General features: G+C 34.9%; 1 protein-coding gene across 1 annotated transcript; it reads left to right on the top strand.

Moving 5' to 3' along the window:
* Window positions 1-991: 991 nt before the first annotated feature.
* On the top strand, window positions 992-15119 carry LOC135688979 (serine/threonine-protein kinase ICK). The gene is made up of 12 exons (XM_065206062.2): window positions 992-1898; window positions 3357-3411; window positions 3906-4027; window positions 4632-4711; window positions 5394-5526; window positions 8638-8809; window positions 9930-9989; window positions 10707-11183; window positions 11892-11929; window positions 12678-12964; window positions 14573-14711; window positions 14863-15119. The coding sequence occupies exons 1-12, from the start codon at window positions 1798-1800 to the stop codon at window positions 14882-14884; spliced, it is 1686 nt and encodes a 561-aa protein (XP_065062134.2). The 5' UTR covers window positions 992-1797; the 3' UTR covers window positions 14885-15119.
* Window positions 15120-15429: the final 310 nt, after the last annotated feature.

Below are 15429 nucleotides of genomic sequence, written 5' to 3'. Positions count from 1 at the left end.
ATGACAATATTCTGCATGTAGCTTCTTGTTGTCAGAGCCATCGGCATTGAAATCTCTTAATATTAGAGACATTATTGTGGTCTGGTACCGGAAACCGAGACTTTCTGCTGGTAAAATAGTAAGCACTCCATTGCTAAATTCGCTTGCAGCAATCATTTTCACGCAATCACGCGCGAATGCCTATTTACGCATTCACTCATAATAAAAACTTGTTTCACGAATTTATCAGCCACGTAGCTGCAAGGGGGCACGGGGGCTGTGTTCCCCTCCCCCAAATGAAAATTTTGACAACAACTTGCCCCTACTGGCTATAGTTTTTCCAAATGATATTCTGAAAAGCTGGCATAATCATAATTCCGTGAGCTTGATTTTGCCCGAATATACCTGTTTGTTATATATCTGCTTTCTTGTCTTGAAGCCTACCCCCCTCAGGTATGGTTCTTGCTCGAGTTTGCCCACCCTAGGCATCTACAGCTACGTGGTTGGAATTCATGCATCGAAAATACGCCGATCACGCCAAACACCAGGTAACCCCAAGTAGAAGATCAAAAGCAAATTTTCCATTCAACTCTCTGAAAAGGCCGAAATCTGCTCAGTCCCGCTGCGTGGCCCTGGCCCACGCAGGCCCACGCATATGCAACATCCAAATGTTTCCGCTTATTTTTTCATCATTCTTGGTTGTTACCTTGGAAACATTTCCAGAACTTTTTACACCCTGTGAAGTTCAATAAAAATTTCGCAGAAACTTATAACTTGGCTCTCTAACATATTGATAGATAAATATGTCAGTTTCTCATCCCAAAAAGACCCTCCTAATTACTATCCTATAACTCTCCAAAAGCAATTTGTTTTTCTGCTCAAGCGGCTAGTTGTCGTGGTTTGATCAATCAAAAGAAAGTGACTGATTAATCAAACCTGTTGATTAATTGCAAATCACTGAATCACCCAGCCGCGGTTTCTCTTTTGTTATCTCGTTGTCAAGTGAACCAATCTTTTATTTGAAAACAGTTTTGCGAAGTAGCAATGGCGTTTAATAATTAATTCCTTCAACCTTAACAAATTCACGTCATTGCTGTTGTACAGGCAAGTACGAAGTTCTGGTTGGGAGAGTTCTCTCGGTATTCAATAAACTTGTTGCTCGTTACGAAAACAAGGTGCAGATGAGAAGTACATTTGACAAATTCAGAAATTAGGCCGATCATAGAGCGCATCGATGGTGGAGTGAAATCGGAGCAGATTTAGTCAAACAGGAATCACTTTCGACATTGTGGTTTTATATGAAGGTTAAGCGAAAGGCCGAACTAGTTTAACTTTGCCTGAAAGGATTACAGATTTCGAATGATTCTCTAGATTATGAAGAAGCTAACGACGTATGGTTCGGCCATATTATTTGGCAAACTGACTTTACAAACATGGTGGATGATCTAAACGCGAACTTTTGTCGGAAGCGTTACTTTCTAACTTTACAGACTCATTTGCTATATATTTAATTCATACACAGCCCGTTGGTGATTTTCTCGTTGTTTTCAAGGTAACTGAGAAGGATTTCAGTTAAGATTGTGACAAAACAGCGCGTTTTGAAAGATGCCTTTCCACTAGGCGATCTCCAATTTCATATGACTTGCGAGGAAGCCTCGGCGTCAATTCGGGAAGATTTTTGTCTCACAAACCCGAACTTGTGACTGAGTTTATTTACTCAAGGATTAAATTTATCGTTGAACAGCTATTGGGCTTTGATATTCAATTATTGAATAAATTACAGAATTTATTTGGAAAAAAACTATAAAAACAAACAAAATGCATCGTTACCGAATGATGAAGCAACTTGGTGATGGTACGTACGGATCAGTGGCACTTGCTAAAGCAACAGACACCGGGGAAACAGTCGCAATCAAAAAGTTAGTGGTATAAAATATTACATTTTCAGCATTCATTCAGGCTGCCTACAAAAACAGCATTCTCATCATATTACATTATTCCTTTACCATAAGTTTTTCCATTTTTCATAGTTTCATTTTGATATCTGTGTGCACAATTTTTTTGCATATGCTTAGTAGTATAATTCTGTTTTGTGTAAAGGTGGTTTCGTGAGAAGACTTGACAAGCTTGTTGCTGCATCAATGTATGCTTCTACACTTAAATGAAACATTTTCATTTTTAAATTGGCTTTTACTTCTTAGAAATTATTCTTAAAAGTCTACTAGTCTAAAAAGATTTAAAATTGAAATGGGACATGATATAGACAATGTATACCTTAAAATAAATAGATAAAATAAATCTAAATGTCATTTAGTTTGATTTTATTTATTCTATGTTCTGGTTCCACATGCAAATAAAAACATACTTAGGTAACAACCAACATTTAAAGCTCTGCAACAAGTAATCAATTAAAGAACAAACGTATCTACAGTGTCACAAGATGAAGAAAATAAAAGGTTCCAGAATTTTTATCAAAAGGGAATCAAAAGAGAAAATCTCTCGGCAGCAAAGCGTACCAAAGAAAGAACACTCAATTGCCGCTGTCCATTCTATTAAGATTTACTCTAAATGAATATTTTAAAAAATTAATCCACTTTCCTAATTGTTCCCAAATGACCTTCATTTCTATTGTCATCTCTGTAGACCTTTTTTTGGAAATGATAAGCCACTAAACTCCAAGTAGATTTGTCTCCTTGTGCATAAGCCACCAAGATTAATGGTGCCAAATGTTTTGTGTTGAATAGCCTCAGGTGAAGACATGGTTTCACCCTCTCTCTTATCAGTTTCTTGACTAAATTTTGATATGCAAAAGCATTTGGAATATTATTCATAGTCTTCTTTAGTGAAAGGAAACTTAACAAAAATCCTATTAGTCCCCCTGGTGACATATTACAGGGGACCACCTAAAACTGTGACTCAATTGAAACTGTTCCATGATAGAATGAATCAGCTTTGAGTATAATGAATTGGCCATCGGCCGTTAATTGCTCCTGGCCTATATTCTGATTAGTAATGTTACACATTTTCTTTCTTGACAAAAGACAGCACACAATAGAAGGATAATTCTCAACAAGTTTTTTGAAAGCCTTTCATATAATTTGAATATTGGATTTATCCTAATGTTAAAAAGTACTGTGTCTGGTGGCTCAAATTGTCTCCTAAAAGCTCCTAGAGTCAATCTTCGGACCTTTGAAAATAATTCCTGTTTTTACAGGAAGCATATTTTTTAATCAAAGAGTTAGCCAACACAATCTGCAATTCATTTTCCTTTAATATGCTCAACTTGTTTACATTTTTCGCTATTTTATATTGAAAGTCAATGGCTTCATATATCCTTCTGAACAGAATCTAGAACAAAATTTGATTTCTTTTAACAGAATGAAAAAGAAGTTTTATTCATGGGAAGAGTGCATGAATCTAAGAGAAGTCAAGGTCTGTATGCATTAGTTGAAATAACATCATTTTCCTTTTCTTGTTCTTCTCTTAATATCTTTATGGCATAGGTATTGGTTTGCGTCATTGAAAGTGCTGATAATACCTTATCATTAGCTTTGCAAAATACTTGGATAGGCTTTTTCTAGAATACTTTATAATCATAGCCATTTTATAGGGTCCTAGCCTGCTTGTAGTTGGACACTATTGAAATTTTATATAAGCATTAGAGACTAAATCATTTTAACATAAGCTGTATAGTATGAAAACCAAACAGAGGGAGCTCTTTCAAAGGTCATCTTACACAATTAAAGTATGCCATTTTCCAGAAATGAAGTAACCAACACAACATGCCATAGAATCAATAAAAGTATCTAACATAATTGTATGTTACTTAAACTGCGGAAACTTTTTTCAGAATAGTCTCAAATGCAATGATGCTGTTAACATTTGTTGATATGTTGTTCAATTTTTTTTTGAATTGATATTTTTAGTCTCTGAGGAAGCTAAACCATGCTAACGTTGTCAAACTCAAGGAAGTCATCAGAGAAAACGATCAGCTCTTCTTTGTCTTTGAGTACATGAAAGAAAATCTATATCAACTGATGAAAAATAGGTTTGTATTATTGCGAATTCTGTAATTCCTTCAAAACAGTTCAAAAAGTTTAAACTAGAGATTGCTTGAATCATTTTTGAAAAATTGTAATTAAAATTGTGATGTTATTGGAAATTGTGGATTTTAATTGGGTTTTGAGAAGATGCTTTAAAGTAAGTCAACATCTGCGGTGTCCTTTTTAATTGATATTGTGGATTTGAATTGGGTTTTGAGAAGATGCTTTAAAGCAAGGCAACATCTGCGGTGTGATTTTTATGAGGAAACCTGTTTTTTCTAATAAAGACCTTCGAGATATTGTCTACATTTGAAGTATGAAAAATTTACCCTAGAAGTTTGCTTGAATCAGTTTGAACAATTGTAACTCAGATGCTATGTATCTTTCTGGGAATTATAAGTTTCTATAAGGTTTTTGGGAGATATATACTTTAAAGCAAGGCAACATCCTTTTTATGATGTTGTCTACATATGAAGTATGATAGTAACAATTATGAAGTTTGTTTGTATATTAGTTGCCTGATAAAATCTTTCAAGTACCAAACCTTGATTTATACTCTAATCTAACCTGCAATAATAATTTGCTGAATATCCATTGTTATCGTTTTAGAGATAGACTATTTCCAGAATCAGTAGTGAGGAATATAACATATCAGATGCTACAAGGAGTCGCATTCATGCATAAAAATGGTAACCAACCGCATTTGATATTTTCTTCTAATATTTGAAATTTGAATCATGATTTTATTTCAAGAAATTACAACAATTGCATGCTATGCCATTTTTATTTAAAATATAGCTGATTTTATAGTTTTTGCAGGGTAAAATAACAATTACATGTTGACAATGATTTGCAAGTTATTTGGAGGTTGACTCAAATGCATCAAGGGCTTGGAAATCAGTAGAATAAGGGGTGGAGCATAGAACATTGTCAAAGTCACAAGTTAAAAAGAAAAACTGCTATTCAACAAACGAAATATAATTTTCCTTATAGCATATATTCACATTTGGATAGCAAGGCCACTGCAAATACTAATTTATATGAAATCTTTAGTAAAAACTATACCAGCACTATATACAACAAGACCATTGACAATATTTACTTGGCCAGTTGTCTCATGGGTCTCGTTGATTTATCATGTGCCAGATGTGGCCTTTGGCTTATTCAATAGATGCACATGTATGCATTATGCATAACAGTTAGCAAACATTCAAATAGTGGAACTTTTACTTTCAGACATAACTCATTGTTCTTGCAATATAACTTGAAATAAGCAATGGTTATATCCTTTGCTTATATTAATTATGTTTTTTATTAATGCTGCTTGGAAAGTACAGCAATTTTCATAGAATCCTATCTTCTTTTTTCCAGGATTTTTCCACAGAGATATGAAACCAGAAAATGTTTTATGCAGTGGACCAGAACTCGTTAAAATTGCTGATCTTGGACTTGCAAGAGAAATAAGGTCTAGACCTCCATACACAGATTATGTATCTACACGATGGTAAGATTTCATACTTTTTGTGAATGTTTTTAAACGTCAGTAAAATAAGATTTCTTAAACTACATATGCACTTTATTTCTCTGCAGCTGAGCGGGTCTCATTTTGCTGCACTTATGTATAACCCCTAAGCTGATTGTTTAAGCCAAGATACTTAGTAGGAAGTATTTTTTGGTATGGTTATATGCATTGGTATTAAAGTGGCTCTTCTGCATTGTTTGGAAATATTTCAAATGATCTGTCGCAAATATTAAAGTTTCCTGCTCAAATAGACCCACTTGTTTTGACTGGATATTACCTGTTTAGGACAGATTGAATTTTAACGTGGTTGAGGTTAAGTATATTGTTGTACAAAACAATATATTTCATAGCAGAATGGAGACGTTTTATAATCCCTGTTCCTTTAATCAAAACCGAAAGAGACAGCACTGTTTGGTTTATCCTGTTAACTAGCCTATTTCAATAGAATCATCAATATTATTTATTTATTCTGTTGCTGCTCATCATATCCGAAGAGTTGTGCTTTGCCTTGCGTTTTTGATAACGAAAATAGGCCATTTATCGTCTGCCTGTCCCTCTCCATGCAAAGGGCACTAGTTTGGTCGCATCTGAAACATGCAATATAAGGTCTTAGATTTGAGGATCATAGTTGCAAAGAATCCATTCTATGCAAGTAGGAACGAGGCAGTTGGCCTCTTTTTGGGCTGTTTTCTTTCTTGATAGGCTGGGTCTGGAACTAATGCTCCGGTACAGGTAGCAAAAGTTGATGTGCAAAGATCGTGTGGAAAAAAGGCCGTTATAGAAAACGATTTATAAATACAGAACTTGAATGTGTGGCGAATGTTATTTGACTGCAGCTTTTAATCAAAGACAAGATACACGTGATCGAATTTAGGCACAGCTTTTCTCTTTTATAAATTCTCTTCTATCTACAATTACAGCGAAACAATCACGCCTTTAAAATCTTTTAACTAGGACAACGCAAGAGACCATTTAAAATCCTTCCCAAAGAAACTTTCTCTTTAATTTCATAGAACTTATTTTTTAGTGAAACGTATTTTATATTTGCGCATGATTTTCATTGAAAGCACAATCAATTCTCAATTTGTGTTCAATAGTTAATGCTTTGATTTTGGCCATCTCCTCTTTGTGAAACACCATAGTTTTAACTAAGGCTCTGGTGTTTTAGTAAACCAAAAGAGTATGATTTAATCCACACGGACATGTTTTGTTCTCGATGATTATTTGTAAGGGTTGCTTAAAACTTTTAACAGAAGCATCTGCTTCATTTGTTTTTTGTTGCGCTTCAAAATACTTTAAACGAAGTCATTTCTTTAATTTCTTTGTCTCGTAAGACTGCCTTTCTAACGAGACCGCGTTATGTTTGCAGAAGGTGGTTTTTTGTTTTTGTTCGTAATTTTGTCATTGTAATTTTTTTTCTGAAGAACCTACATAAATTTATCATGAAGAAAAGTTAAAAGCATAGAAAATAAAAAGCTGCTTTAAAAATTGATAAGTCATCGCCTTTTTAAAGAAGCTTGCGAAACATTTTCTACTTGAAGTAGATCAGGGGAAGCTCTCGTTCAGCTGTAGATCCAAAAAGGAATTTTTACGAAATTTTAATGTCGATATACAAACATAGTTAGTCACATGAATAATATACTCATAACTTTGATGAAAAACATCGGTAAACTACTTATAAACCAGTATCAAGTTGCTTGGGAAATACATTTAGATATTATAATTCAAACATTGCAGCTTCACTTTATTCTAGTAAGGTTACAGTTTTAATTTTGCTCCGAAAATTAGAATATGTCATGATTCTAGACGCTAAAGACTTACAGTAGCTACTTTTAGAAATCTAGAAGTTTAGTATGGTTGTGTTTGCCTTCTTCCAAACCCAACCCCAGTAGCTAAGTTTTTTTATGAAAAATCCTGGTGGTTGGCGTCACCCTTCCTTAAGCCGGTTTGTATGAAGCAACACAAATAAATTCACTGAAATTGTGATTATTTTTGCCAATAGTTAATTCACCATCATAGGCAACGGAATCTCACAACACCTAGCATCTCTAAAACTTCACGTCGTTGTCATCGTACTCCACAAAATAATATTTTAAATTGACCTCTTACGTAGACGGAATGTTTTCGTAAGTGTTTTCAGTATGAATAGTCCATCTGAGTGTTAGCAATTTCCTGTTTAATTTGGTTGAATGCAGCCACTTGCGGGTGCTTTGGTAACCGTTCTATTAAGTTCCTATGGATATTATTCTTCTTTGTTTAATCATTGAATCGCTAGTCGTGATCCATGTTCGGTTATCTTTACGATATCAACTCAACCAGTTTCGTTTTTTTCTCAAGAGGCCGATGAACAAGTATCATAATGGAAATATTTAATCTGCAGAGAGCAAAGCGACGATGAAAATTTTAGGTAGACATGTTATAAGAATAGGCAAGATGCACTGGTACCCATAACAGTTTTGAAGGCAGCCAGAGATTGTTAAAGCGAAACTAGAATAGTTTTTTACATGTTTTTGGGTTGTTTTACGAAGTTAAAACGCTGTGTTCTATGTTAGACGAGAATTACTCAAATCTAATTGATCTTAAAGATCATAACCATATCTTGCAATCCTGTTATTAAAGCCCGCACAGTCGCTTCTCTTTGACAGGACCACGTGAAAAATGACATATTAACCTTAGTTCTTTATGAAACTTTGGACTAATTCTGTCTCACCCCTCTGAACTAATTTCGAAGATGTAAATATCAGAGAAAAACACAAGGCCTCCAATGACTCCGATTACAAAGATTGTTATTCCTGGACAGTGCCCTTTCCAAATGAGTATTCAGTAAAGTGAACTTTTTAATTGCGAAGTTGATGTTATTATCTTTGTAATAAAGCTTGCTTTTACTGTTTTAGTCAAATAAACCCTTCTTTTATCCTGAACTGTAGGAGTAATTGTTTGGTTGGAGATGACGAGGGGACTGTACTATAAAATGCATGCTTTTCCTTATATGTGTGTCTTATGATCTGTGCATACGATTGTCCGTATCCTTTTTTTCTTAAATCTTGCTCTATTAATGCTTTCAATTTTAACTGTAAAATTCTATAAATTTAGGTACCGTGCCCCGGAGGTCCTTCTTCGTTCGACCAATTACAGCTCGCCAATCGACATATTTGCCATTGGCTGCATAATGGCTGAAACCTATACACTGAGACCGCTATTTCCGGGAAGCAGCGAAGTCGACATGATCTTCAAGCTATGTTCAGTACTGGGGACACCAGCAAAGGTATGTACTTATCTTTTTTCCTTCTTTATTGAAAGTTGGTACAATCTTTAGCTTTGTTTAAGCTAATCAAAACCAACTAATTTAAGTTACCACATCTAAATACATTGCAAATCAAACATAACCAATATTGCATATGTATTTACTGCAAAGGTCACAAGTATATTTGAACGGTGAAAATTCTGAGGTTTTTGCTTTAATATTTATAAAGTCGGGGGCATTTTATTTGTTTGGAACAGAGTTCCGTATCTCTGCACGATCAGTATATCACCTATTTATCACTCTTATTAATCACACGATCATTGACCTTAAAAGTAAAGTTTATCTGACGTCTATCTATCTAATCTAGTCTATCTAAAAATTTGACGACTTTCTGCAGCTGTTTCAATTTTAAACATTTGCAAAGCCATCTATTTGTTCTCTGTATGTAATTGTCGTGTCAACAATCGTAGCTTCTGCACAGAAGTTCAAATACGTTGCTAGCCTACATAATATCGCTATCAAATAATATCATCGTGCTAAATGAGTTTTGCAGGGTTATCTCTAATGTTTACACTCTATTGTTTGTGCTTTCATAGGTTAAAAAACAGCTTTAAATTCTGCTTAAAGTCGCGAACACGAGTTGTTACACTTGCACAAGCGGCATGCTTTGCGATGATGATTCCAAAGCGGCCTAACATCTTACTGCATGAAAATACGAAGCACATTCAATTTCTCTTGGTGTGAACAGATAGCAACAGCAAAGCACGCCGGTTGTGCGAGAGCCTTTAATAGAATAATGCACATTTGCGAGTTGTCTATTTTGAATACTTTGCTAATCTACCAAACCGTTGATTTTTAATGAAAATGTAAATCTGCATGGCCGTGTAATGGTCCATTAATAATGTTGTTGAAATTATATCATTTTATTTGCAATCGCCGTTGTCTTCAAGTTGTTCTTTAATTATGTTGTCTTCCCTGTCGCTCTCTGTGCCCATTGCAGTGTCCATTTTTCATCAACTATGCCATTATAAACATTCGTTTATCAAGCAGCTCTGCTACCCTGGCTGTTTCATTCGTCACACAATTGTTTTAAATTGCCTTCATTGTTCGGTTTCTAATCTTTTCTTGTATTTGATCGCAGGATGACTGGCCAGAGGGTTACCAGCTTGCTGCTGCCATGAATTTCAAATTCCCACAGATGGTTTGTTTGTTATGTTGAAATTTCATTTCATTTAAAAACATTTGTATACAAAACTCTAGTTACTTTGAGTGTTCAGAAGAACAAACAAAAATTAAACGACGCCACGTGATGTTTAAAGATTCCGAATAAAGAAAAGTTTATTCAAAAGTTAAATTGGTCCTGTCTTTTTGTTACTTAGAAAGTGACTGAGTTGAATGATTTCTTTACTATTACCCCGATATGTGAACATTTGGGTCTTAGTTAAAAGAAAACAAAATCTACACTGTTGTAGTCGATAGAATGTATAATGGATTACAGTACCATAAAAATATGTCTTGATTTAAATGGAAAATCAGAAAAAATCGACTTACTATAGTTTAGTTGTAGGCAAATGACTGATTATGAGGCAATAGAAAAGAACAGATTGTATTCGGTTAGTGGAGTCGGGTATGGACCTTTGTAAAGCAGAGAAGAACAGATCGCCTTGTGTTTATAAGTTTGACAATCTTGATCTTCCCTCCTTCTCTCCCAAAACCCTCCTTCCATTCCCTTTTTAGGGCTATGCTTCAAGGCCCTAAGCCTTTCCATATATCAACCACAAAAAGGTTGTCATGTTTGCTTTGCTGTATGCTCGGCTGACCAAATGTTAACAATACTGGATGTTATAGAAACCATTACTAAATTGTTTTACTTAGTTTTTATAAGATGTAATATTGACATGAATATCGTTTCATCCAGGTATCGACGCCTTTGAAACAGCTGATCCCCAATGCCAGCCCAGAGGCTATACAGATCATACAAGACATGCTGCAATGGGACCCGAAGAAGCGGCCTACAGCCAGCCAGGCCTTGAAATATCCTTACTTTCAAGTGGGACAGAACATCCAACGTGCACGCGTCTCCAAACGTATCTCTGTTGCTGACCGTGCGGATCCAGCGACGCGGTTCGATGCCGCGCGGGAAGTAGAGAATAATAGAACTTATGGACTTGAGAAAAAAGATAGTCAGTTCAGTGTGAAAGATAATGACGACTTCGGTGACTTTGGCTTTAGTGAAAGTCAAGCAAAACAAGTCGGTCTTCAGAGCAAGCATACATTCGAAGCAAAAAAGAAGCAGAGTGTGGCCAGGAAACTGTCTGAGGATCTTGGCGAATTTGACTTCGATGAATTAGACACATCATTTTCGAAATCGCGATTCCCAAGTCTAAAGAAAATGGTAGGTACATTTTTTCATTAATAGCCTTAAAAACCAGTCCCTTCCACTATCTTTATCGCCGGTCCCTTTCAGTGATGAAACGTTACGTTGAGATCCGTTTATAGCATACGAAACTCAATGTTCATCGATCTCACGATTTTCAAACCATCTTTGACAAAATGAACTTTTTTTGCCATGTTAGGAGTAATTTAAAAAGTTTGAAAGTTTAATCTTCCTACAGTTTTATCATTTCATTTACCAGATCAAATTAGATCATTCATATCGGATCAGATCATATAAGTTCATATAATACAATTTATTCAGATCATTTCAGATCATATCAGATCATATCAGATCATATCAGATCATATTAGATCATATCAGATCAGAGTATATCATATAATATCAGATCATATCAGATCATATCAGATCATATCAGATCATATCAGATCATATCAGATCATATCAGATCATATCAGATCATATCAGATCATATCGTTCAGATATTACATTTTTCCAGTTCATATCAGATGTCATATATTATTTTTTTATATTATATTTTATATTTATATTATAATCCGAATATAAGTATGTTTTTGGTTCTTTTTCTTCAGATGATATTATATTGACTCCTATCTCCATATTTCATTTTATAGTTAACTTTGAAATTATGATTTTCGTATAATTTGAATGTAAAAAGTGAGAGATTTTTCATCTGTGATATTTCAGCACCCGATTTCAAAGCAACCAACCCTAGATGTTTTCCAGTAAGTATTTTCCTTCTCTTTTAAGTTCGCTGATTTCTACTCTCCTCCTGTTTTAGTTCAAGTAATGTTGCAAAATTTCGCAAGTGATATGTTCGCATCAAGTGTAGCTACGAAGACACACAGAGCAACAATGAAGGAGAACTTCAATAAGTTTAAAAGACGCCTTATGCCTTTTCAGGGCAATAAAACTCATATCTTTCAAGTTGAAGACTTTGTTATACTTCTAGAATAAATTCTTGTAAAGAAAACTATTTTTCATAGTTATAATTAATGCGTTTAACGCTAATAATTTGATGTAAATATGTTTTTAAATTAAATTTTTTTAAATAAATTGTCTTGAAATTAGAAATAACAAAAATATATGATTTTACCAATACTGTCTTTACTTCACTTCTTTTTTTGTTTCTGGTATTTGTTCTTTAAGAAAATAGCATATTATGTGCTTTAGTTTTTCATACTATTATCTTCATTCATCACTTTGTTTTTAATGGTTTTTAATTTTAATTAGCTTTGGCTATAGAAAATGTAGCTTTATTGCTCGCATCTAAGGGCAACTTAATCCTTAACAGTAGATTTATTTAGAACTAAAAGGTCAAGAAATAGTTCGATAAATTTATTCTAAATTAATCATATTGACAACTTTCTCGCTGATTTAAACTAAGTAGGATGAATAGAGCAATTTTTTGCCTTTTATTTCAAGTCTGATTTTGAATTTTCACTATGACGGCATTTTGTCTATATTGATCAGAGGGAAAGAAAGTCAAGAGAAGTCGACACTGCCAAACCTCGCAATGAGGAAGGAGAACACTTCAAGGAAGACTCCAGGCTCAGCTAAGCAGCATTACTTGCAGCGATCTCGTTACTATCCTGGCGCACCAACACGAGACCTATCAAACATGGGTATCGAAGGAAAGGTGTACGATTTGGGATCCGGTAAAAAAGTTGTTGAATTAACTTCAGGAAGCGTTAAAGGCTCTGCTAGGGGTGCCTATGTACCCTCGTTTGAAGAAAAGAAAAAGCCAGTTGGTATTGTAGGTATGTGAAATTTCATTCATGTCCACTTTTCATTCATTTTTTATGATTTACACCATGTTTCGATCAATATGCCGTTCATGATGGGGGTTGGCTTGGGGAATCCGGAATTAGGAGCGGTTTCAGCTGCTTCCTGTTCAATACCATTCTCCTAACTCCGGCAACGCAACATAGTTTGGACGTTAGTTGGGGCCTACACCCATCTGCTTTCGGAAGTTCTGTTAATATTGTTTTCCACTTTTCAATATGCGGTTCTCTGCTATGTCTTATTGTTCTAAAAGAACCATTCTAAACTATTTTCAAGTCTTTTATTGTATAGCGTACATTTCGTCTTAAATTCTATTGACCCACCTTAACTTGGTTTCTCACCTTCATTTTCACAATCAGAAATTTATACTGTTTTATTTTTCGTCAATTTTTTCCTGCCTAAACTTGCAGTATAACAAAATTCTATTTAGATATTCGTGTAACTCCGGGTTATTGTTTACTTCGATCCATTTAAATACGAGCAATTTCAAGCAAGTTATTTATTCAATTTTCCCTTCTTGATTTCTTCTAAAACATAAATTAAAAAAGCACCTAAAGGGCTCTCTCAAGTCCTTTTATGATAATTCGTACCAACACAACACTAATGACAACATAACTCGTTAAACTTGGGTTTCCTTGACTGTTAGGCCATGATCTCGTTTCTTGGATAAAACAGTCAGTATTCATTCTCTAGTTCCACACCTATACTTAATCCAGACGCGTTTTCATCGTCCAACCAGCGAATAAGCCAAAGATCTCAAATAGAATGAAAGCAAGGCAAGATATTGTTATGGCTACTGATTTTTTTTCCAATGTCTTACCTCGGGACTATCAGTCATGGGACCACCATTTTTCCCGGCCTCTGTTCACAGCAGAGGATCTTTTAACATACAAACTAGTTGGGAATTTCCCCACGAGGCCCTTCAATTCCCCCACTAGTTGGTCCATGATTCCCCATTAGCAAGTGCCCTTTTGTTGAAAATTGTTTTAAAAACAGATTTGACGTGTCTCAAGCTTATCATGTTGTTGTCGTTTTATGTACGTGTCAAATTATGTGTATAACATCTTTCGTCTCATCGTAAATATAAATTTCTGTTTGAGTTTCTTGAACTACACCAAAGCGAGGTAATGAAATTCGCGAAGGAAAGATTCTAAGACGAATGCTTTGACCGTTTTGCTTGCATCTTTGTCCTGCAAACATGCCAAGATTTGAACGCTCGTTATTTTATCTGGCTTGTATGAAACGTTTTGCTGCATGGGAGTAAGGATGTGCAAGTCCCTGAAGCCTTGTATACTTTGCATATGAAATAGAGTAAGGAACAAAGCAATACGGCTACGAGATTCCAATGTAATAAACTAAAATTAAAATAAATTTAATTTAACGAGTACTAATATTTCGCCCCGGCAAACAGGGCTTCATCAAAGTAAAAAAGCGTACTCGTCCATTTGCTTTTGTTTTGGTCGTCTGTTGCGTTACGTTAAGAAATTCCCCACGTTAAGAGATGCCTTTTTTGTGACAATTCCCCACCAGTGAAAATTCCTTAAAAGTTCCCCTGGTTCACAGTATCTCCATCTTTGTAACAGGTGCTCCCGCAGCTGCCCCGTCATATCCATCTTGGAAAGCCTCTTCAATAACACAGCGAGGGGTATCTTATCAACCTCCCGCGGCACAACCCGAAAGAACGCGGGTCGGCATACATGGAAGGACTGACTGGACTGCCAAGTAAGTCGTCTAGTTTATAGCATACAAAACATAAACTTTTGCTCACAATTCTCATCCTGTGATTTGAATTGTTTTTGTAATCCTATTAGAAAATGAAACAACAAAATTCATGATTACTATTTCAAAACTTTAATAATTTGTTCCCTTGTAGGTACGGTGGAAACAGGTTCTAAAATATCGAGATTGTTTCATATGATATAAGTCACGTGATGAAAGAAGACTTTAAAAATTCGAACTTTAGACGTTATTTGTGGCTTTTGTAAATACATGTATCCTTAGAATTATCCAACAAATTTACAGTAGCTGCTCCGCTCTCAAGGGGCAGTATTGTTTTATCGTTTTATTTATAGTGTTTAAATTATAAGATTTGTTATATCTTTTAGCAATATCCAAAAACTATTGCTAGTAGTTTCATTATTTCTTACTGCCTAACATTTTTTAAATTTATACCTACAATGCAAACAAATGCTCAATATAAACAATTTCTACACTTGAAAAACTAAAAATGGAATGCAGCAATCCAGTATCGCGAAGTATAACTGAAATTCGATACGGAAAAATAAAAATAAGAGCTCTAAAACACAGGCCTGATTGAGAATTGGCAAATACTGTGTACATTGAAAAAAGACGCTAGCTTCGGGTATCGGTAGCGAAGGAGAAACCGTACGAATGAAAAACACCAAAATAGCAGACCAGTGCCTGCATGCAATCTTTCATC

Source organism: Rhopilema esculentum, chromosome 9 (assembly GCF_057945365.1).
Source record: "Rhopilema esculentum isolate cy_ngs chromosome 9, ASM5794536v1, whole genome shotgun sequence".
In the NCBI taxonomy this organism is placed as follows: domain Eukaryota; kingdom Metazoa; phylum Cnidaria; class Scyphozoa; order Rhizostomeae; family Rhizostomatidae; genus Rhopilema; species Rhopilema esculentum.
Note: the sequence above shows the minus strand (reverse complement) of the source record. Positions and strands in the feature narration are given on the sequence as shown.